General features: G+C 38.3%; 5 protein-coding genes across 5 annotated transcripts; 2 read left to right on the top strand and 3 right to left on the bottom strand.

Moving 5' to 3' along the window:
* Positions 1-470: 470 nt before the first annotated feature.
* On the bottom strand, positions 471-2442 carry GCK72_021190 (uncharacterized protein; the record flags this gene model as incomplete). Its single annotated transcript, XM_053734093.1, has 4 exons — positions 471-677; positions 1103-1826; positions 2110-2193; positions 2246-2442. 4 exons carry the CDS (start codon positions 2440-2442, stop codon positions 471-473), a joined length of 1212 nt encoding a protein of 403 aa, XP_053583006.1.
* Positions 2443-3778: 1336 nt separating this feature from the next.
* Positions 3779-5133, bottom strand: GCK72_021191 (uncharacterized protein; the record flags this gene model as incomplete). Its single annotated transcript, XM_053734094.1, has 4 exons — positions 3779-3946; positions 4010-4763; positions 4806-4889; positions 4937-5133. The coding sequence occupies 4 exons, from the start codon at positions 5131-5133 to the stop codon at positions 3779-3781; spliced, it is 1203 nt and encodes a 400-aa protein (XP_053583007.1).
* A 1241-nt stretch (positions 5134-6374) lies between these two features.
* Positions 6375-7781, bottom strand: GCK72_021192 (uncharacterized protein; the record flags this gene model as incomplete). Its single annotated transcript, XM_003109806.2, has 4 exons — positions 6375-6584; positions 6654-7407; positions 7454-7537; positions 7585-7781. 4 exons carry the CDS (start codon positions 7779-7781, stop codon positions 6375-6377), a joined length of 1245 nt encoding a protein of 414 aa, XP_003109854.2.
* Positions 7782-12209: 4428 nt separating this feature from the next.
* Positions 12210-17398, top strand: GCK72_021193 (uncharacterized protein; the record flags this gene model as incomplete). The annotated part of the gene is made up of 13 exons (XM_053734095.1): positions 12210-12442; positions 12489-12572; positions 12626-13175; positions 13236-13451; positions 14351-14598; positions 14645-14728; positions 14781-15378; positions 15459-15626; positions 16085-16320; positions 16365-16448; positions 16495-16665; positions 16716-17130; positions 17183-17398. 13 exons carry the CDS (start codon positions 12210-12212, stop codon positions 17396-17398), a joined length of 3303 nt encoding a protein of 1100 aa, XP_053583008.1.
* Positions 17399-18429: 1031 nt separating this feature from the next.
* On the top strand, positions 18430-19724 carry GCK72_021194 (uncharacterized protein; the record flags this gene model as incomplete). The annotated part of the gene is made up of 4 exons (XM_053734096.1): positions 18430-18659; positions 18708-18791; positions 18843-19476; positions 19596-19724. 4 exons carry the CDS (start codon positions 18430-18432, stop codon positions 19722-19724), a joined length of 1077 nt encoding a protein of 358 aa, XP_053583009.1.
* Positions 19725-25159: the final 5435 nt, after the last annotated feature.

Raw genomic sequence — 25159 nt, forward strand, 5'->3', positions numbered from 1 at the left:
GTCACAGTAATCTGTTAGCACCATGCCAAACTTTATTTTCGGGGATTTTGCGGATCTCTTGAAAACAATGAGTTGCTGGACAGGTACAAATCTCAAATAGTTCTGAGATATCTGTGGCGCACGCGACGCAACCGCAGTGCCTCTCCACAACCCCGGGAATCATAAATTCAAAGTAAGACAACCAAAGTTAGCTGTAGAAGCATAATGTTGGAGTCAGTTCTAGCTTGTTATAGTCAGTGTATCCTATGAACTGACTGAGAATACTTTGTATCAATGAAACCTGGTTACAATCCTTCACGTCAAAAAGTAAGAATCCTGGGAGATAATTAATTTGATTTATTATCGAACAATTGAATAGAATAATTGGACAATCAAAAAATTATATGTAAAAGAATAATGATGGAATGTAGTTTGTGATTACAGGAACTGAAAATTCCGCCCAAATTTCAGTTCGATTGCAATTTACTTCTTCAATTCTCAACCCTGGTGATTTTGATATCTCTCGAATGCAACATGATCTCAAAGTACTGCTGACTATTTGGAATGGGAATATGATAGAAGAACGAGTTGATTTCAATTGCATCAAATTCTCTTTCCAGTAAACACATAATCCATTCCCACGGAACAGATGGACAGCTCAGTTGGACACATTGTTGGACTTGTGAGGTGAGTATAGTCTGAAAGTAGAGTATGAACTACATATCATAGCAGAAATACGAAACATACCTTGACCATCCGCAGAATCAAGATCTCTTTGCTATTGCTACATGTACCTCGGTTGGGTATATGTCTTCCAGTCTGTGTGCACCGGGACCAAGACCTCTGGTGGGGTCTAGGTGGCGGTCTTTTCATTTACATTACATAACAGAACACAATTAGAATAAAGGTATTTATTAGGGTGCACATAAATGAGGATTAAATATAAAAGAGTAAATATAAAAGGAACGAAGAAAGGGATGGGACCGAGGAGGTGGTCTCTCGGTCACCATCCATGATCGGTGCGCGGAGCCCGACTGGCTAGTCGGCGTCCTCACATTTCTCTGCGCCCTTCCATTTCTCTGCGCCCTCTAAAGGGGCGTGCCCTATTTCTTGCTCTTCTTACCGTTCGCTCCCTGGCACTGTGCTCCAACCTGAGATTGAACTTCGGACAATCCATCAATAATTCAAATGGAAAATCAATCTTCGAGTGGCAATGCAAAGTTCGATTCTCTGCTTTCTTCCATACCTCCGTCTCCATAATCTTCCGAATTCTCTCCTTGTTATCCTCTTCTGATTTCAATTCGACTTTCCAGTCTTTCATCTCAATTTCCAATTCTTCAATAGTCACCGGGTCGATGTATGGTAAAATCATACTCTCTTCATTAGAGTAATGTGTGATAATCTTAACTTTCTTCACACGAATTTTCCGTTTCAGACACTTCAATCTTGTCTCGAATTCCTCAAAGTTGCCCAATGACTTGTTCTCAATGGAAATCTCTTCCAGCACTTGTTTCTGATTCTTGAGTGCAAAAAACATATTGTACATAGCCATTTCCCAGTGAATCGCCTTGGGGACTATCTTATCCCGATGTCTATGAACACGAACGAGACAGTCATCATCCTTAAGCTCCTCGAGCATACTCCATGTCGCCTTCGAATCATATAGAACCGAAAAATGTTCGAATTCCGCAACTCTATCTGATCGACGTAAATCCAACTTCTGGTTTCTGTCATCCAACCAGAGTCTTGTTCTTTCTGATTCAAATCTGACTAAGATTTTTATGAAATTTGATGGTGTCGTGTCGATGAAAGTTCGAAGGCTTCCGAACACTTTTCGCAAGCGCATTCTAGAAAAATAGAAGTTAGATACTCAGTTTTCTGAGCTGAAAAGTATACCAAACTGTAGATCTCGGTGAGATCTATGGCTGTAATTCTACTAGAGACCAGTCGTTTATGTGCCGCGGAACAGTAACGCCTAGTCATTTGGCCCGTTGTAGGTCACAGCTATAGAACTCGCTGAGATCTACATTTTGATCCACTTTTCAGATCAGAAAACTCAGTTGGAAGCTAGTTACGAGCCAGACGGCCCGTGTCGGCAAGTATGAGCGAGATCTATAAAATTAGACTTACTTTTCACGAATGTTGAGACCGCCTGCAATTTGCTCCATAATCTCTAGCGGCATATCCATCAGTGACCGAGTTTTCGGGTCTTGGCTGAAATTTTTTGATTTAAAAAAAAAGTTATGCTGGAGAAACGTTAACCTACCTCCTATCGTAATCCATACTATAATCTCCCCTGAGAAATCTCATGTACCAAAACTCATAGTCTTGATAGCTCATTGCATCCTCTCCAACTTTTCTGGCATACTTTTGATAGGCACGGAAAACCGGAACATGGTGGATAGTTTCTAAGATAAGAAGATCACGAAATTGACGGGGACTGTATTGGAGAATGTGGGTCATAGCTGAAATGAATAACATTTTTTACACAAAATGATATGGAATGAGAGAAAGGATATTAAATCAATGAGTAATGCGCGGGGGGTCGTCTGCAGACCTAACCAAATATTGAATAACAAGGTTCTGTTCATAAAAGAAAAGGAAAAATGAGTGAAAGTGGAGATTGTCTGAGGTGTGTCTGCACAGTATATTGAGTGACATGGAGATCGTTGCGAGACCCATTGCGGCGTGCGTCTACGCTGTGCAATAGGGCACATCTACTACGATGAGAATTGGTTCGCACGTAAATACAACAAAAGAGATGCTCACTGCATAAATAGCTCACGGCTAATTGCCACGTCATCATTCTATGTAGAAAGGTGTCCGTGCTGTCCACTTGTCACATCATGTGACAAGCTATCCGTCATGTGTGTCCGCCCGACAAACATAAAAAGTCCTAAAGCCTCATCAGCCAATAGAAGTATGCCACGTCACCAATACAATATTGCACACAAGGCGATTGAAATAAGTGGAACCGTGCTCTAATGCAACGACGGACGAAATCGAGAGAGGTGGCAGCGGGGCGCAACTAATTTCTCCACCCTTCTCAATGAAATTTCGTTAAAAAATGTTTTTTTCTGCGTTCATATTTGAGAATAAGTTCACGAAAATGATAGCGGGCTGTTTTGGAGGACGTAGTACATTTTGGAAACAGAGAATAAATGACAAGGTTCAATTAGCATCACAGTGTTCTTACAACTGCGCTCTACTGCAACCAAGGGAAATAAGGTGGGGAATTGAGAGACGCAGAGAAATAAAGGCAAGGGCGTTTCGATGCCGCGCAGTAGTAAGAACTGTACTGCGCTAACATAAAGAAAAAAGGAAAATGTGTTGAGTGAAGGGAAGATCGTTTGAGGTGTGTCTGCGCAGTGTATTGAGTGACATAAAGATCGTTGCAAGACCCATTGCGGTGTGCGTCAACGCAGTGCAATATTGCGCATCTGCTAAGATGTCGGTTGGTTCTCACGTAAAAGGCTAACTACCACGTCATCATCCTATGCAACCTTACACACGTAATCTCCGTTCAGTCCGATTACCACATCATGTATGTTCAAACACCTTCGACAAACATGAAAGGTTCTAGAGCCTTGTCAGCCAATGACCAAAGACCAACCCACGAGAGCGTTCCGAGACCCGCCTTGGCTTACAAGCCAGGGGGTCAAATATCAAAAAATGAAAGTCACTTTGCGGCTACTTCGTTAAAATAAAGTATACTTTATTATTGAACAATATTTGATATTGAAAAAAAAACAGATGAACAGGAGAAAAAAGAATTATAACCTTGAATAACTGAAGACAATCATTGAATCCTTGTGATAACAAAAGTCGAGAAATCGTCTTCCCGTCGTGGTGTAATCTCAAAAAACTCCCGACCATTCTCCGGAATACGATGCGTCCAGTCTCGCACTGATACACCTGTGGCAAATCCAATTTTGGCACATTGCAAGACGGGTGAGGTGATGAGTTCCTGAAAATTCTTACTATAAGAATTGAGCCACACAGCTAATGTGAGAACTCAAAAAATACAAACCTCAACAATGTTCAAAAACTCATTAACCCCATTATACTGATGGAATCGAAGAGTAAACTTCGGGCAATCCATCAATGTAACAATTGGGAATACAGTTTTTGAGTGACAGTACAATATTGGGGTCTCTGCTCTCTTCCATTGATCAGACTCCACAATTGTTCGAATTCTCTTTTCTTCTCCAACTTGCATACCAACTTTCGAATCTACCATTTCCACTTCCACTCTCTCGATAGTCTCCGGATCGATGTACGGTAGAATCATTGTTTCCTCATTAGAGTAATTCGTGACAATCTTCAACTTTTTCACACGAATTTTTTGGGTTAGAGCCCTCAATTTTGGCTCGAATTCCTCAAAGTTATCGAATGACTTATTCTCAATCACGAGCTCTTCCAACACTTGTTTCGGATTCTTCAAGGCAAACGCCACATCATTCATAGCCATTTCCCAGTGTTTCGCATTTGAAACTATCTTATTCCAACATCCACCTCTAAGCAGACAGTCTCCGTCTTCAAGTTCGATATAACTACGATCTGACTTGGACATGAATGTAACCGAGTGAATATCGAACTCCTGATCTTTCCGTTCTTGAAGTCTACCGTAGCCGACTAATGGTAACATGTGTCGGACGCGTGTTCTATCATCTAACCATAATCTGGTTTTTTCCGATTCAAATATTACTCGAATTTTTTGGAAAGTAGATGGTTTCATGTCGATGATAGTGCGAAGTTTTCGGCACACTTTTCGGAATACCATTCTGAAAATCAACTTGACTCACATGGCGACAAGGAACACTTACCTCTGTCTGATATCCAATTCATCTGTGATTTGTTCTATTATCTCTAGCGGCATTTGCATCAACGACCGGGGTTTCGGGTCCTGGCTATAAGTTTTAAAATTAGAAGGTATGCTGGAGGGAAGTTAACCTACCTCCTATCGTAATCCATATCATACTCTCCCCTGAGAAATCTCATGTACCAAAACTCAAAGTCTTGATAACTCATTGAATCTTGTCCAACTTTACGGGAAAAGTTTTGATATGCACGAAAAACCGGAATCTGGTCGAGAGCTTCATAGAGAATGAGAGATCGAAATATATGGGGACTGTTTTGAAGAATGTGGGACATAACTGAAATGAATAAGAGGTTTCTACACGCAAGGATATGGAATGGAAGAAAGGATATGAAATTATTGAGTAATGCGCGGGGGTCTTCTGCAGACCAAACCAAATATCAATTGCTGCCAATCTCAAGGACAAGATCTCGGTGGGCCATCTGCCACGTCATCATTTCTCGTCTCCATGTAACAAGAGAGGCCCTCAACAAATATTGAGGGTCCCCACTGGCTCATCTGCCCACGTCTACTTGCCACGTCACTTTTTACTTGGCCTTGCTCACAAAAACACAAGTAGAAAGGTTCCGTGCAGTCCGATTGTCACATCATGTCTATTCAAGGACTCTCTACAAACATGAAAGGTCCTAGAGTCTTATCAGCGAATAAAAGTATGCCACGTCACCAATACAATCTTGCACACAAGGCAATTGAAATAAGTGGAACCGTGCTCTAATACGACAACTGAATAAAGGAAGAAATTGGGGCGCACCTAATGTCGCCCGTTCTAAATCTCTTTTCTGCGTTTATTTTTGAGAATAAGTTCACTAAATTGATTTTGAGGACGTGAGGCCTTTTGGAAACAGAGAACGCAATAAATGACAATGTTCTATTACTGAAACCAAGGGAAATAAGGTGGAAAATTGAGAGACGCAGAGACATAGGGCGTTTCGGTGGGGCGCAGGTGTAAGAACTCTACTGTGCTAATATAAAGAAAAAAGGAAAATGTGTTGAGTGAAGTGAAGATTGTCTGAGGTGTGTCTGCACAGTATATTGAGTGACATGAAGATTGTTGCGAGACCCATTGTGGTGTGCGTCAACGCTGCGCAATAGAGCGCATCTGCTACGATGTCGGTTAGTTCTCTCGTAAATACAACAAGAGAGTCTCCACTGTTTCATTATCCCACGGCTACTTGCCACGTCAATTTTCCACGTAGCCTTGCCCACACAAACACAAGTAGAAAGGTGACCGTACAATCCGCTTGCCACATCATGTGTCTGCCCATTCAATCGACTCTCGAGGAAGGTCTCCACTGCCTCATTAGCAAATAGAAATTTGCCACGTCACCAACCCACGAGAGCGTTTCGAGACCAGCTTTGGCTGAGTGATCGGCTCTTGATTACATTCCGAATATTAAAAGAAACGAAAAATTATTTTCTGCTATTGTGTTTTTTCATCATAAAACAATAAATTATATTGGAAAAATGTTGTTGAACTAAAAAAACAATAATTATAACCTTCAATAATTGATGACTGTCATTGAATTCTGGTGATAACAAAAGTCGAGAAGTCATCTACCGATTCTTGTGTAAAAAACTCCTGACTATTCGAAATTGGAACACGATGATGCATCCAGCCAATCTCAATCCCACCAATTGTGGCGATTACTTTAGCTCGGTCTGGCACTGATATACCTGTGGCAAATCCAATTTTGGCACACTGCAAGACGGGTGAGGTGAGGAGTGCCTGAAAAATTTGATTTTATGAATTCAGCCACACTGTTAATAGTAAGGTAAAAACTCAAGAAACACCCACCTGAACAATTTTCAAAAACTTATTAAACCCATTATACTGATGGAAACGAAGAGTAAACCTCGGGCAATCCATCAATGTACCAATTGGGAAAACAGTTCTTGAGTGACAGTACAATATTGGGGTCTCTGCTCTCTTCCATTGATCATACTCCACAATTGTTCGAATTCTCTTTTCTTTTCCTACTCTCATTCCAACTTTCGAATCTACCATTTCCACTTCCACTCTCTCGATAGTCTCCGGATCGATGTACGGTAGAATCATTGTTTCCTCATTAGAGTAATTCGTGACAATCTTCAACTTTTTCACACGAATTTTTTGGGTTAGACCCCTCAATTTTGGCTCGAATTCCTCAAAGTTATCCAATGACTTATTCTCAATCACGAGCTCTTCCAACACTTGATTCGGATTCTTCAAGGCAAACGTTACATCATTCATAGCCATTTCCCAGTGTTTTGCATTTGATACTATCTTATTCCGAAATCCACACCTAACCAGACAGTCGCCGTCTTCAAGTTCGATATACCTACGATCTGATTTGGACATGAATTTAACCGAGTGTCTATCAAACTCCTGATCGTTCCGTTCTTGAAGTCTACCGTAGCCGACTAATGGTAACATGTGTGGGTCGCGTGTTCCATCATCTAACCATAATCTGGTTTTATCCGATTCAAATATAACTCGGATTTTTTGGAAAGTAGATGGTTTCATGTCAATGATGGTGCGAAGATTTCGGCACACTTTTCGGAATACCATTCTGAAAATCTCTCAACTTTATTCCCAAGACGACAAAGGACACTTACCTCTGTCTGATATCTAATTCATCTGTGATTAGCTCCATTATCTCTAGCGGCAGTTGCATCAACGATCGGGGGTTTGGGTCCTGGCTGGAACTTTTCAAATCTGAACTTGTGCTGGAGGGAAGTTAACCTACCTTCTATCGTAATTCATGTCATACTCTCCCCTGAGAAATCTCATGTACCAAAATTCAAAGTCTTGATAACTCATTGAATCCTGTCCAATTTTACGGGCAAAGTTTTGATAGGCAAGGAAAACCGGAGCCTGGTCGAGTGCTTCATAGAGAATGAATGGTCGAAGTAGGTGGGTACTGTTTTGGAAACTGTGGGCCATATCTGAAATGAATAAGAGGTTTCTACACGCAAGGATATGGAATAGGAGAAAGGATATGAAGTCATTGAGTAATGCGCGGGGGTCGTCTGCAGACCAAACCAAATATTGGATATCTCCCACTGCCAATCTCAAGGACAAGATCTCGGTGGGCCGTCTGCCACGTCATCATTTCTCGCCGTCTCCATTTAACAAGAGAGGCCCTCAACAAAAATTGAAGGTCCCCACTGCCTCATCTGCCCACGTCTACTTGCCACGTCACTTTTTACTTGGCCTTGTACATACAAACACAAGTAGAAAGGTTCCGTGCAGTCCGATTGTCACATCATGTGTGAAACAAGGAAGGTCCCACATTAACAAAGTATGCCACGTCACCAACACAATCTCGCGCACGAAGCAATGGAAATAAGTGAAACCGTGATCTATTTGGAATCTGGTAAAGTATTGAAAACCAGAGAAAAAAAGAACAATTGTGAAGATTCGAACAGATTTCGAAAAGAACTTATATGAATAAGGATAGAACGAAACATGACAGACTGAAAATTTTTATTTTGACAAGGCCCGGCCAAAAAATTGCGGCCAAAATTTAAGTCCCGTAAGTTGGCGGCAAAGTCAAAAAATCATAAATTTTTGAACATTTTTCGCGAATCACTCAGAATTAGAAAAAATTCTGAAAAATCAACAGAAATAGTCACATTTTCGATGAGAAATTGAAAAAATTTTAGAAAAAATTTGAAAAAAAGGATCATTTACAACCATGAAAAAATAAATTATTTCCATTCAATTTTTCAGTTTCCAGCCCCAAAAAATGGCTGACGTCTTTATTAACAACCCAAAAAATCTCCGTATCTGTATTCTCTACAATGTTATCAAAGGAAAGAAACCGTTCGAAGCATATCGCAAGTTAATGAAAAAGTTGGGCAACGATTTCATGGATTATCCAGAATTCGAGTTTTGGTACTTGAGATTTGTTCAGGGAAAATACGATTTGGATTATGATAGAAGATAGATCATATATGAATTATAATCAGAAAATAGATATTTTCAGTTCCGATCCGAAAACTCGTTCGATCACCTACTTGCCACTCGAAGTTTTCAATAAAATTGGCAAATACTTGAAGTTCGAAGACAGGTAACCAAGAAAAATAAAATTCGAAGTTTCATTCTACAAACAAAATTTTAGACTGCAACTCCGTGATGTGTCCAAGGATTTTCGCGATCACGTTGATAACTGGGATCCAAAAGTGGACATTCTTTGGTATACCAATGATGATGAATGGGCTCTCTATCTAGAGTCAAGATCCAATCCGTATACTGCATGAAATTTTGGAACAAATCATAAGAACAATTCTGGTTTCTCCCGGAATCCTACGTATTTCATGATGAATATGCTGAAACACCCGAAAGTCCAATTGAAGGAATTGGAGATTATTGATGAAGATGACAATTGGAAGAAATTGATCAGAGAACTGGACGAATCGAACCGGAAACTTCGCGTGAAGGAGGTCATATTTCCAGACTACAACCATTTATTAAACATTGATTTGCACTTTATGATTCCCGGAGTACTCGAAGAGATCCACCTGTACTTTGGGGATTCCAATCGCGAAAAAATCTCAAAAGCTATTGAATCGGAGCAATGTCAAGCAGCTAAAATGGTGTATATTAGAAGTTGGACCGACATTACTAGATTTCCATTGGATGTTCTGTACAATTGCCCTCGATTCAATCTGCAACTCGATGGATCAGCAGACGATTTGAGAGCCAATTTCCTCAAGGTTAGCTTCTTTTTATGCTAAAAAAAAACAAAAAGAATTTGAAATTCAATGAAAAGTCTACAAGAATGTGTTATCTACGCTGAGAGAGAAATCATGAAATATTTCAATGAATCGGAGGCTATGGTTCCGGACCGTCCATTGCTTCGTCGTTACCCTATTCCGGAAACTAACGAATTCTACGAACTCGAATATCGAGTCGATTGCATCTATTCAGAGAAGTACGTTTGCCTCGAAAGAAAACAATAATTTCTTCTTTTTTATGTTCAATTTACCTGTTAACCCATTACAAATTTGTTGTTATTTTGTTCTCCTTGTTGTTACTGTTATGAATTCTGTTTTTATTTCCTTTTTTCCCACTTAAAAAAAACGTTAAAAGCTTATAGTTACCTCAATTTTCCGTTGTTTTTCTTCTAAAAACTTGCAAAATCTTCTCAGTATTGAGATTCTAACTTGATATTTTCATAAAATTAGAAAAATTCCACTAGAAAAAGCCACAAGAATGATGCAATTCCTCTTTTTGTTTTGTTTGACTACGGTAGTTTTTAAAGTACGCAATGCGGACAATGTACCATATCTTACGCGCAACCATTGTCATCATTTTTTGAACTCTCAAGCTTCGATTTTCCTTGTCGGAGAGTCGTTTTTTCATGGTTTTGCCTAATAAATCACAGTATTTAAGCTTTAAATATCATAAATTATTTATTCGCAGCGTGAAATGTCCAAAATACACATCAATTGGATAGTTTCTAGATATTCGAAAACCTCAATAAATGTCTTCCGCCTATTTCATTCATCGCTTATATTTTCAGTCTTATAATTTCAGTATTTTTCAGTCAAACCCACAAAATGACTGAGGTCATCGGGAGAAATCAATTGGCCACTCGTAGACGTATTCTTGACGAATACAGAAAAGTTCAGAAACAAATCGCAAGAAATCCGGAATTATGGAGAAAATTGAGTTTTGATGCTCACAAAGAGTTGTGTGAAGTTCTGGGAGATGACTTCATTGACTATCCGGAGTTTGACTTCTGGTTCTCAAGATTCGTTCGAGGAAATTTTGAATTGGATTATGATAGACGGTTTTTGTAGCTTTTTCGTTAATTAAAAATAATTGCTTTTTCAGTTCCGATCCGAAAACCCGCTCGTTCACCGACTTGCCATTAGACGTTTTTGAAAAAGTTGGCGAATACTTGGAGTTAGAAGACAGGTAAGCGAAACAGTAGAAATTAGCAACAAATCAATTATTCAGAATGGAACTCCGAAATGTGTGCAAGGATATTCGAGCTCACGTCGACAACTGGAATCCGAAAATAACCGAGGTTTGGTTACTATGCGAGTTATTGGAAAATCTAGCAGACGTCGAGACCCGATCCGTTTGGTGCAGCCGAATTCAAATTAATTGAAATAGACAGATACAGTTCTGGTTCATACCGGAATCCAATTTCTTTCTTGACGAATATGCTGAAACACCCGAAACTCCGATTAGAGAAATTGCTGATGATCAACAAGATGACTATTGGAAGAAATTTATCAGAGAACTGGACGAATCCAATCAGAAACTTCATGTGAAGAAGGTCGAATTTCGATATAACCATTCAGCAAAAAATAATTGGCTCTTTATGCTTCCCGGAGTACTCGAAAAGATCATACTCATCGATCCAACCCGAGGTTCTGTATGAAATTATTGAATCGGAGCAGTGTCGAGCAGCTAAAATGTTGTATATCCAGAGTTGGGATGTCACTTCTAGATTTCCATTGGATGCTCTTTACAATTGTCCTCGATTCACTCTGCTACTCGGTGGAGCGCCTGCTTGCAGTTTGAAAGCGCCATTTCTCAAGGTTAACTTCTTTTTGAATTCAACGAAGAGTCTCTAATTCTCTCGTTATTTCAGAGACTCATGAAATATGGTGAAGTACAAACATGCGTTCTCTACAATTCCAACTATCTTGCCGGTCCTAGGCTAACCTTGAAGTATTTAAATGAACCAGAGGCTATGGTTCCGAACTTCCCGTTGCTTCGTCGTTACCCGATTCCGGAAACCAATGAATTCTACGAACTCGAGTATCAAGAGGACCGCGAATGTCGAGAGGAACTCGGACATCGAGGTCGTTGGAGTCATAAGGAGTTCGTTCGCCTCGAGAGAAAGCAATAATAATTCTTCTTCTGTTTCTAATTCATTTTATCTGTTGAATCACTGTCAATTTATTTTTATTTTGTTGATTTTGTTATGAATTCTGTGTCTGTTTATTTTTTCCACGTAAAAATACGTTTAAAACGTTGAAATCCTTATATTGTGAAATCTTCTCTCAAAGAGGCCCACGAATCGGGGAAATACAATTCGGAGAGAAAGGGGCGGAGCCGCGAAAAAACTGTGCGGCAGTTGCAAAAAAGATTGCTCATGGTAATTTTTCCTCTTAAAACTACAATTTTTTCGCGACTCCGCCCCTTTCTTCCCAAATTATATTTCCCCGAATTGTATTTCCCCGATTTGTTTCTCCCCGATTTGTGGGACCTTTTTATTGGGTCGGAGACTCGCTTTTTCCCGGTTTTGCGGATATTTCATCTTAAATTCATTGACTTCCCTATATTTTTGTCCATTTCGAAACGTTTCAGCAAACCAATTTCACTATTTTTCAGTAATAACATCACAAAATGGCCGATGTTACCGGGAGAGTTCCATGGGCTATTCGTAGACGTATTCTCGAAGAATACAGAAAAGTGGAGACAAAAATCGCAACAAACCCGAAATTGTGGAGATCAGTGGCATTTAGAGCTCACAAAAGAATATATGAAAACATGGGAGGGGACTTCGTGAATTATCCGGAATTCGAATTCTGGTTCTCGAGATTTCTTCAAGGAAATTTCAATTTGCATCATGATAGAAGGTATGCGCATGAAATACAAACAATATTCACAGTTTATCAATTTCAGATCCGATCCAAAAGCCCGCTCGTTTACCGACTTGCCACTAGACGTTTTTGAAAACATTGGCGAATACTTGGAGTTAGAAGACAGGTAATTATTAAAAATTAATATTCGAAATTCGATTCAATTAGCCAATTTTCCAGAATGCGACTCCGTGATGTGTGCAAGGATGTTCGATTTCAAGTTGACAATTGGGATCTGAAAGTGGACGAGATTTCCTATAGCGATCGAAATGATTGGAGAGCCTTTAACAGATCCAGTCCTGGTTTCTATCGGGATCCTATTTCTTTTGTGACGAGTGTTCTGAAGCTTCCAAATCTCCAATTGGAGAAATTGTCGATTTATATACAGGATGGATGTTGGAAGGAATTGATCAGAGAACTGGATAGATCGAATCGAAAACTTCATGTGAAGAAGGTCAAATTTGTTTCTTTATACAATTCATCAAAATTTGATGTGCACTTTATGGTTCCGAAAGTACTGGAAGAGATCACACTGTACATCAAGAATCCAAAATACGAAGGAATGTATGAAATGATTGAATCGGAGCAATGTAAATCAGCTAAAATGGTGCATATTTATACTCCGACTGTCACTTCTAAATTTCCATTGGAAGCTCTTTACAATTGCCCACGATTCACTCTTAAACTCGGTGGAAAACCTGCTTTGAATTTGAAAGCGGCATTTCTCAAGGTTAGTTTCTTTTTGAATTCAACGAAGAATCTCCTATTCTCTCAACGGTGTCATTTTCAGAATCTCATGAAAAAAGGCGAAGTACGAGAATGCGTTCTCTACGCTGAGAGTGGAATCATGGACTATTTCAGAGAACCGTTTAAAAAAATGGGGGCTCCGACCTCCAGAATGATGATTCCGGTCATCCGGTCGCGTCATCGTCGTTTCCCGATTCCGGGAACAAACGAATTCTACGAACTCGAATCTAAACTCGGATTCACTCATCTAACGGAGACTGTTCGTCTCGAAAGGAAACAATAATTTCCTCTTTTGTTTCTAATTCATTTTTCCTGTCAACCCACTGTCAATTTGTTATTATTGTGTTCTCCTTACTGTTGTTGTTATAAATTCTCGTTTTCAATAACGTTTTCCCACTTAAAACCGTTAAAAGCGTTGAGATTCCTCAATTTTCCCCATAGTTGTTAAGGCCCGGTAGAAAATTTTCAAGGCCCGGCCCGAAGGCCCGGCTTCAAAAAATGACCCTTTTTTTCCAATTTTTTTTCGAAATTTTTTCAATTTTTCATCGGAAATGTGACATTTTTTGACTATTTTTCAGAATTTCTTCTAATTCTGACTGATAGTCGAAAATTTGACTTTTTCGCGAAAAAATTCAAAAAAATTTGAAAAAAATTGAAAATTTGACGAGTAACGGGCCCTTTTCTTTTTCGCTTTTTCGCTGACAAGGCCCGGCCCGGCCCGAGCCAGGCCTTGACAACTACGATTTTCCCTTGTTTTTTCTTTTGCGAAACTCGTAAAATCTTCTCAGAACCAGTGTGAGGTATTCGGAAGAGTTCGGTAAATTTACAGAAAAATTTACCGAAAACTGCATTTACCAGTAATTGTTCACAGAATACCTCACACTGCTCTGAGCTGAAATTCCAACTCTTTCAAAGCAAAATCTGGAAAATTCAACCAGAAAAAGCCTCAACAATAATGCAATTCCTCTTTTTGTTTTATTTGACTACGGTAGTTTTCAAAGTACGCAATGCGAACAATGTACGATATATTACGCGCAAACATTGTCATCATTTTTTGGTTTCACCTTAAATGTTCTGATTTTACTCTCAAAATTTTAAAGGATTATCGAGTTTTCGTTATTTCGAACGTTTCAGCCTACTAATTTATCCATTTTTCAGTTGCAAACCAACAAAATGGACGAGGTCATCGATACTGATTCATTGGCTACTCGTAGACTCATCCTCGAAGAATTCGAGAAAGTACAGGAACACATTGCAACAAACCCGGAATTATGGAGAAAATTGAGTTTCGAAGGTCACGAAAAGTTGTGTAAAGTGATGGGAGCTGATTTCATTGACTATCCGGAATTCGAATTCTGGTTCTTGAGATTCGTTCAAGGAAATTTAGAATTGGATTATGATAGAAGGTACGCAAATAGAATAGAAACAATATTCACAGTTTTTCGGTTTCAGTTCCGATCCGAAAACCCGCTCATTCACCGACTTACCATTGGAAATTTTTGAAAACGTTGGCGAATACTTGGAGTTGCATGACAGGTAACCGAACAAAATTAATTTCGATGTTCGATTTAGCAAATAAATTTTCCAGATTGAAACTCCGTGATGTGTGCAAGGATTTTCGAGCTCATGTTGATAACTGGGATCTGAAAGTGGCCATGCTTTGGTATCTCTCTGCGAATCATTGGCAGTTTCATCAGTCAGGACGCGAACCTTATCGCCCATGGTCGCGCTCACGCAGTATTGAACTAGATGAAGATTACAGATTCAGTCCTAGGAATCCAATTTCTTTCGTGATGAATGTGCTGAAACACCCGAAACTTCGATTGGAGAAATTGGAGATTGATCAACAAGATGACTATTGGAAGGAATTCATCAAAGAACTGGATGAATCAAATCAGAAACTTCATGTGAAGAAGGTGGAATTTGGATATAACCATTTATCAAAAATTGATTTACACTTTATGGTTCCCGGAGTTCTTGAAGAGATCAAGCTGTTCATCGAGAATCCAAAACGCAAAGAAATCATTGAAATTGTTGAATCGGAGCAATGTCAATCAGCTAAAATGGTCCATATTAAGAGTCCGACTGTCACTTCTAGATTTCCATTGGATGCTCTATACAACTGTCCACGATTCAGTCTGCAACTCGATGGATCAGCAGACGGTTTGAAAGCGGCATTTCTCAAAGTAAGCTTCTTTTTGATGCAATGTAACGGAAAGAATTTGAAATTCAACAAAAAAGTCTCCAATTCTTTCGTTATTTTCAGAAACTCATGAAGAAAGGCAAAGTGGAAAAATGCGTTCTCTACGCTGATAGCCAAATCATGAAGTATTTCAATGAACCGAAGGCTATGGTTCCGAACTTTCCGTCGCTTCGTCGTTACCCGATTCCTGAAACTAACGATTTCTACGAAATCGAATATCAAGGAGATGCCGTTCGCCTCGAAAGAAAACAATAATTCTTCTTTTGTTTCTAATTCAATTTATCTGTTAACTTGTTGTCAATTTGTTGTTATTTGTTCTTGTTGTTACTGCTATGAATTATCTTCTAATTCGTTCTTTAAATGCTAAAATGGACGTTAAAACCGTTGAGATTCCTCAATTTTCCATTCTTCTCCAAAATTCGTGTAAAATCCTCTCAGAAAATGTCGGACACTCCGAAACTCGATCAAAAAATGATCCGATCCTTTATTCTCTACGAATTTCTTCAAAAACGAAAAATCAATGATGGATTCCATAATTTGTGTAAAACAGTCAATGAATTAATTTTCTACTTTATTTCTCGTCCTTTTCTAAACATAACGGTTATTAATTTAAATAATTTCCAGAAATCTTTACGATGACGTTGAACACGTTGATTGCATATTTTATAAAAATATTTTACCAATTTCAGATCAAAAACCGCAAAATTTTCCAGAAAATTCCTCATATCAAAATGGCCGAATTCATCAAGAACAATCCGAAAGTGTTTCGAACTTGTATTTTTTATGAATTCTCAGATCGAAAACCAATTTTCGAAAGTTATAAGGAGTTGCGAAAGAGATTGGATAACGACGTCGATTATCAAGAATTCGAGTTTTGGTACATGAGATTTTCTCATGGAAAATTCGATTTGGATTATGATAGAAGGTTATTTTGAGTTTTCTGAAGAGAATTCACTGAAATTATTTCAGTTTCGATCCAAAAACCCGCTCGTTCATCGATTTGCCACCAAATGTAATGGAAAGAATCGGACGGTATTTGGATTTGAGAAATAGGTGATCTAATAATCGATTCTAGTAATTCTTTAACTATATTTTTGAGATTCAATCTCCGAATTGCAGCAACTGAAGAAATCAGATGTATGATCGATAGTTGGGATCCAAAAGTCACTGAAATCGAGTACATTCACTACATGAAACCTCAATATTCTCGTGTTTTAATGAAAAATAAGATATCATCACCGTTTGAATCAAGATTATACGAATATTCTAGGTAAAATTGCAGTTTTCGAGTTTAAAAAGAGGTAAAATTTGTGTTTTCAGACTCGAACGGGACAATTTAATGAGTGTGTTGAAGAACCCAAAACTGCGATTAGATAAATTGAAAATTCGTTGTTACGATGAGAAATGGAGAGGAATTATTGAGGAATTGAGTCAATCGAATCATAAATTATTCGTGAAAAAGTATGAAATGACTAATAAATCATCGAAAGGATCAATCACTTTGGATTTCCTGGAGCCGTCTGCACTTGAAGAAGTCAACCTGTATTTCTGTGATTCAGCCGAAAAAATGAGTGAAATTGTGAAATCTGAGAATTGTCAAGGACTGAAAATGCTCACAATCAAGAATTCCTTTCCGATGACCGTGCTTCCATTCGAATCATTCTATAATTGTCCACGATTCACTCTCATTTTTTATAGCAAGATTTGCGAGGAAAAGCTGGTGGAATTTGTCAAGGTTCATACTTAAATTTTAACAAAAATCAATAAAAAATGTGTATGCAATTCAGAATCTCATGAACACCGCCCATCTGGAGATTTGTCATCTGAAAGTTGCTCCGAATAAGAACAAATTCGAAACTCAACGAATCGGCCAGTTGTTGAATAGAGATGACACATATATCAGACATCGACCGAATCTTCGTCGTTACCCGATTCCAAAATCCCGGGAATTCTATGAAATCGAGTTCGGAGAGACGAATATTCGTGTCGAGAGAAAGAAATGAATTCTAATTGTTAATTTAATGAGTTTCTGTTATAAAATCAGTTGTTTTTCTTAACTTTTCTTTAATTTTTTCTTGTTTCAACGTTTGAAACGACTTCTGTTATCTTTATTCTCTTTTCAGCTTGTTTTCAGATTTTTTTCGTCTTGAAAACGTGTTTTTGTTTAGTTTTTTTGTTGATAAAGTTGTTGTAAATTATATCTTTCGAATTCACCTTTGAGGAATTTTCATGAAAATTGAGATTCTGATTTAATTTTTCTTAAAATTAGGAAAATTCAACTTGAAAAAGCCTCAAGAATGATGCAATTCCTTTATGTTTTTTGTTTGACTACGGTTGTTTTCAAAATACGCAATGCGGACAATGTATCATATCTTACGCGCAACCATTGTCATCATTTTTTGAGCTCTCCAACCGAGGCCGTACCGAACGGGGAGAAACAAGCGAGTGAGAGAAACGAAACCGGGAGAAACGAAACCGGGAGAAACGAAACGGGGAGAAACGAAACCGGGAGAAATGGCGGCGCGGCGTTTTTCGGGCTGTAAATGTGATGAAATTGTGCATAAAAATATAAGTATCGTTCCTAAATGTTGTCAGATGAAAAATGACAAAAAAGGCGGTAATCAACAAAATATGAGTTGAAAGCGATAAATACCACTGTCTTCGTTAGAATGTTTGTATCACATGAAATGTGTGAATTTAACTTTAAAATTATTATTCTTAAACATTGCGCACAGTTTAAGGACATGTACTGCCCGAAAATCGTCGCGCCGCCATTTCTCCCGGTTTCGTTTCTCCCCGTTTCGTTTCTCCCCGTTTCGTTTCTCCCGCTTTCGTTTCTCTCACTCGCTCGTTTCTCCCCGTTCGGTATGGTCTCCTCCAACCTCGCGTTTCTTTCCGATTTTACCTTAAATGCATCGACTTTCCGCTCCAAATTTTTGAAATTTTAAATGATTATCGAGTAATTCGTTTATTTCGAAACGTCTCCGCTGATTTTCAGTCGTTTAATTTCATTATTTTCAGTCAAACTCACAAAATGGCCGCCGAACTCACCGAGAGAGAAGCTACTCGTCGACTTATCCTTGAAGAATTTGAGAAAGTGCAGACACAAATCGCAGCAAAGCCGGAATCGTGGAGAAAATTGAGTTTTGAAGCTCACAAAAAGATATGTGAATCCCTGGGAGATGACTTCATCAACTATCCGGAATTCGAATTCTGGTTTTCAAGATTCGCTCGAGGAGATTTCGAATTGGATTATGATAGAAGGTTTTGTAGATTTTTCGTTAATAAAAAATGACTTTGTTTTTTTTTCAGTACCGATCCGAAAACCCGTTCGTTCACCGAGATGCCACTAGATGTTTTCAAAAACGTTGGCGAATACTTGAAGTTCGAAGAGAGGTAAGCGAGAAATTCAAATTAGAAATTTCATTTAACAAACCAATTTTTCAGAATGCAACTCCGAAATGTATGCAAAGATATTCGAGCTCACGTCGATAACTGGAATCCGAAAGTGACTAAGATTACCTATACCGATGCGAATGATTGGAAAGTCTGGCAGACGTCAAGAACTTCTGCGTTTTCTGGCAGTAAAAAAGAAAAATTTTCTGCAGCCGATTTCGAAACAAATAAAAAGAACAGATCCAGTCCTGGTTTTTCTCGGAATCCTATTTCCTTCCTGATGAATATGCTGAAACACCCGAAACTTCAATTGAAGGAATTGACGATTTATAAAGAAGATGACTGTTGGAAGAAATTGATCAGAGAACTGGACGAATCAAATCGGAAACTTCATGTGAAGGAGATTGAATTCCACTCAACTAACCGGGAGAGTTCATACGGAATCGATACACATTATTTTATTCCGGGAGTGCTTGAGGAGATCGCCTTATTCTTAGAAAAACCATCATTCGAATTAATGAATGAATTTGTTGAATCGGATCAATGTCAGGCTGCGAAAGAGGTGTCTATTCGAAGTAAAGCCTGCACTTCGAAATTTCCTCTGAAAGCTCTTTACAATTGCCCACGATTCTCTCTGGAACTCGGTGGAGGACCAGCAGACAGATTGAAGTCCAAATTCATCAAGGTTGGTTTCTTTTTAATATTAAAAAATCAGAAAGAATTTGAGATTTCATTACGAGTCGTCTACAAATTGTGAATCACATGTATTTCGCTGATTATTTCCGTCCAACTCCATTCTTAAAGTACTTCAATGAAGAAAATACAATGGTTCCGGATAACCCGTTGAACCGTCGTTACCCGATTCCGGAAACCAACGAGTTCTACGAACTCGAATATCGTTTTTCACGTGTTTTCCTCACCAGAAAACAATAATTTTTTCAAATCTATTTCACCTGTCAAACTCCTTGTCAATTTGTTGTTACCATTATGAATTCTGTTTTTTATTCTTTTCATCCCACTTAAAAAAAACGTTCAAAGCGTTGAGATTTTCAATTTTCCTTTCTTCCGAAAAACTAATAAAATCCGCTCAGAAAAATGCCGGACGCCCCGAAATTTGCCCCAAAAATGATTCGATCCTTTATTTTTTACGCTCAAAATGCTTGATTTACTGCAAAAAAACTCATGTAATTTCTCATTTTTTAATGACCAGCCTGTGTAAACTTTGTTTCTCTTTCAGCACTCTGATTCCGAGTCCCCAAAAACATTTTTTGATTGCCCCCAACTACCTTAACGCATTTTTTTAATATTTTTCTCCATAAAATTGTTTAAAATCCCTTGTTTTTCACTCAATGTTGCGTTAATTTCGCTTCTGATTTCTCTCCGGTTTCTGTAGCTCGCAAAGTACGCAGAGTGTTTGTGGATTTTGCATCACAACTGGCTATTGTCTAGATATTTTCTTTTTCACTCGTATGATTTCCTTATTTTTCAGTAAGAAACCCACAAAATGACCGATGTCCCCGAAAGAGACCCATTGACTGTTCGCGGACGTATTCTCAAAGAATTCAGAAAAGTGGAGACACAAATCGCTACAAACCCGGAATCATGGAAAAAAATTAGTTTCGAAGCTCACAAAGAGTTGTGTACAGTACTGGGAGCGAACTTCGTGGAATATCCCGAATTCGAATTCTGGTTCTCAAGATTTCTTCAAGGAAATTTCGATTGGGGTTGTGATAGAAGGTACGCAAATAGAATATATACAATATTCATAGTCAGCAATTTCAGTTCCGATTCGAAAGCTCACTCGTTTACTGACTTGCCATTGGATGTTTTTGAAAAAGTTGGCGAATACTTGGAGTTACATGACAGGTAACCGGAAAATTCGAATCAGAAATTTCATTCAACAAATCAATATTTCAGATTCCAACTCCGAAATGTGTGCAAGGATATTCGTGCTCACGTCGATAACTGGGATCCAAAAGTGACCAAGATTTACTATAACAATGCGAATACCTGGGATCTCCATCTAAAGTCAAGATCCAAACCGTATAGTGCATGCATTTTCGGACTGAATGAAAAAAACAGATTCTCTCCAGGTTTTTACCGGAATCCTATTTCCTTCGTAATGAATATACTGAGGCTTCCGAAACTAAAATTGGAGACATTAGCGATTTATCAACAAGATGTTTATTGGATAAAATTGATTGAAGAGCTGGACGAATCAAATCGGAAACTTCATGTCAAGAAATTCAGTATATTTCATATTTACAATTCATTAAAAATGAATTTGCATTTTATGATTCCCGGAGTGCTGGAAGAGATCTCACTCATCGATGAAAAACGCGAGATCGTCTATGACATTGTTGAATCGGAGCAATGCCAGTCAGCTAAATTGGTGTATATCAATAGTTGGGATGTCAATTCGGAATACCCAGTGGAAGCTGTTTATGATTATGTACGATTAACTAAGCAACTCAGAGGAACATATGCAGACGGTTTGAAAGCTAACTTTCTCAAGGTTAGCTTCTTTTCGATGCAACGAAAAGAATATGAAATTCAACGAAGAGTCTCCGATTCTCTTGTTTTCAGAAACTCATGAAAAAAGGGGAAGTACAAAGATGCGTTCTGTGCATTTCCAACTGTCATGTCGCTGAGAGCCAAATCTTGAGCTATTTCAATGAACCAGAGGCTATGGTTCCCAACTTTCCGTCACTTCGTCGTTATCCAATTCCTGGAACCAACGAATTCTACGAAATCGAATATCGAAAGGAGTTTGTTCGTCTCGAAAGAAAACAATAACTTCTACTTTTTATATTCATTTTACTTTTTAACACTGTCAATTAGTTGTTCCATTGTTCTCCTTGTTGTTACTGTTATGAATTCTCTTCTAATTCCTTCTTTTAATTCTTAAAAAAGACGTTAAAAGCGTTGAGATTCCTCAAAAAATTGTCTGACTTTTTCATGCCGGAAATCCTAGTTTTCTCGGTTTTTACTGAAAACTTCAGTATTTTATCTCAAAATCTTCAATTTACAGCAAAAAACTCATGAAATTTCTTCATTTACAGTGACAAACCCCTCAAAATGTCTGAAACCGACGAGGAAGATCTATTGGCCATTTGTAGAAGTGTCCTTGAAGCATTTAATGAAGTAAGGTTTCGAATCAATCATTACCCGGAATTATGGAGAAAAGTGACATTCGAAAGTCACCAAGAGTTATGTGAAGGGATGGGAGATGACTATATCAACTATCCGGAATTCGAGTTTTGGTTTACGAGATTTTTGAGAAGGGATTTTGATCTAGATTATGATTTTAGGTATGAAAAAGAGCTGGGAACATCTAACAATTATTTATTTTCAGTTCCCGCTCATTCACCGACTTACCGTTAGATATTTTCGAAAAAATCGCTGTAAACTTGGAGCTAGATGACCGGTAAGCGAAGAAAGTTGGAATAAATCAACGTATTTTTCCAGATATTCACTCCGAAATGTTTGCAAGGATATCCAGATTCTCGTCGATAGCTCAAATCCAAAAATCACTAATTTCTACTACGACACTGTGTATAATTGGAGGGTCTGTGGGAATTCTATGCATTTTTCATTTCGCTTCGAAAAAGATTCCGAGAAAATGTAAGAGAAAATCAATAATGCAGAAAATTAATTAAATTTTCAGAAATCCACTTCCATTGGTCATTCGGATTCTGAAAACTCAAAATCTTCAATTGGAAAAATTGAAAATCGAGGAAACAGATGAATTCTGGAATACATTTATCAGGGAGTTGGATGAATCGAATCTCAAATTTCATGTCAGAAGATTCGAGACTCCGTTCACTCATTACCGTACTCCGAGAGTAGATTTACATTATTTGATCCCTGGAGTCCTAGAATACATCTCACTATTCATCAGAGATCCATCATTCGAAGAAATCCATGAAATAGTTGAATCGGAACAGTGCAAGGCGGCGAAAATGATAACTTTTCAAAGCAATGTCTATCCATCGGCATTCCCGTTAGAGTGTCTCTTGAATTGCCGTCGATTCACACTTTATTTGGGTGGCCCTCCATGTAAATCGATCAAAGCAAAGTTTATTGATGTACGTCTTTTTTAGGCGCTGGCCGAACTTTGGATTTCTAGGCCTCCCTTGAGACTGCTGGCCTAGAAACCCAACAGAAAAGTTCGGCCACCACTATATTTGATGTATTCAGGATCTCCTGGAAGCTGCTCAAGTAGAACTTTGCTATTTTTCCATATTCAACGATTGGCCGTTCGGAAAATTCGCTCATATTGAGGAATATTTCAACGAACGATATGTAATAAATCCCAACGATCCGAATCAACTTCACCGTCATCGGATTCCAGGATCCGAGGAATTCTATGAGATGGAGCTGAACAGAGGAATGATTCGTATTGAAAGAAGAAAACAATAATTTTCACTTGTTTCATTCATTCATCCATTTGGTTTGTTATAAATGATCATTTTTCTTTTTTGATTAAAAATCACTTGTAAAGACGTTAAAATCGTTGGAATGTCTAAACTTGTTCCCTTTGACGCACCCAATTTGTTTTTGACTGACTGACTACGGTGGTTTTCAAAGTACGCAATGCGGACAATGTACGATATCTTACGCGCAACCATTGTCATCATTTTTTGAGCTCTCCAACCTCGCGTTTCTTTCGGTTTTTCCTTAAATGCGTCGACTTTCCTCTTAAAATTTTCGAATTTTAAATGATTATCGACTTTTTCGTTTATTTCGAAACGTTTCAGCTGGTTTTCAGTCGTTTAATTTCATTATTTTCAGTCAAACTCACAAAATGAACGATCTCACCGAGAGAGAGGCTACTCGTCGACAAATCCTTGAAGAATTTGAGAAAGTGCATACACAAATCGCAGCAAAGCCGGAATCGTGAAGAAAATTGAGTTTTGAAGCTCACAAAAAGATATGTGAATCCCTGGGAGATGACATCATTGACTATCTAGAAGTCGAATTCTGGTTTTCAAGATTCGCTCGAGGAGATTTCGAATTGGATTATGATAGAAGGTTTTGTAGTTTATTTTTAATAAAAAATGACTTTGTTTTTTTTCAGTTCCGATCCGAAAACCCGCTCGTTCACCGACTTACCATTAGACGTTTTCAAAAACGTTGGCGAATACTTGAAGTTAGAAGACAGGTAAGCGAGAAATTCGAATTAGAGATTTCATTTAACAAATCAATTTTTAGAATGGAACTCCGAAATGTATGCAAAGATATTCGAGCTCACGTCGATAACTGGGATCCGAAAGTGTACATTCTTCGGTATACTAATGCAAATGATTGGGGAGTCTGGCAGACGGCAAGACCTCTTGTGTCTTCTGAAGCCGATTTCGGAACAAATAAAAACAACAGATCCAGTCCTGGTTTTTCTCGGAATCCTATTTCTTTCATGATGAATATGCTGAAACACCCGAAACTCCGATTAGAGAAATTGACGATTTATAAAGAAGATAAATATTGGGAGGAGTTGATCAGAGAATTGGATGAATCGAATCAAAAGCTCCATGTGAAGTACGTCGATTTTGGTTTCCGTCGTGAGAGTACATCTAAAATTGATTTGAACTTTATGGTTCCCGGAGTTCTTGAAGAAATCAAAATGTTCCTCTGGTATCCAACACGTGAAGAATTCTATGAAATTATTGAATCGGAGCAATGTCAGTCAGCTGAAATGGTTTATATTGAGAGTTGGACACCCACTACAGAATTTCCATTGGATGCTCTTTACAATTGTCCTCGATTCACTTTGCGGCTCAGAGGAACACCTGCAGACGATTTGAATTCGAAATTTCTTAAGGTTAGCTTCTTTTTAATGCAATCTAACGGAATGAATATGAAATTCAACGAAGAGTCTCCAGTTCTCTCAATTGTGTTATTTTCAGAAACTCATGATATATGGTAAAGTTCAAAAATGCATTCTTTACGCTCACAGCAAAATCATGAAGTATTTCAATGAACCTGAAGCTTTGGTTCCGAACTTCCCGTCGCTTCGTCGCTACCCGATTAAGGGATCCAACGATTTCTACGAACTCGAGTATCAAGAGAAGTTCGTTCGTCTCGAGAGAAAACAATAACTCTTCTTTTGTTTCTAATTCATTTTACCTGTTAACCCATTTGTTGTTACTTTGTTCTCTTTTTTGTTACTGTTATGAATTCTGTTTTTTAATTCGTTCTTTCCAACGAGAAAATACGTTAAAAGCGTTGAGATTCCTCAATTTTCTCTTCTTTCTCCAAAATTCGTAAAATCCTCTCAGAAAAATGTCGGTCGCCCCGAAATTCGACCCGAAAATGATTCGATCCTTTATTCTTTACGAATTTCTTCAAAAACGAAAAATCAATGAGGG

The sequence above is a fragment of the Caenorhabditis remanei genome, chromosome V, assembly GCF_010183535.1.
Source record: "Caenorhabditis remanei strain PX506 chromosome V, whole genome shotgun sequence".
Taxonomy (NCBI): Eukaryota; Metazoa; Nematoda; class Chromadorea; order Rhabditida; family Rhabditidae; genus Caenorhabditis; species Caenorhabditis remanei.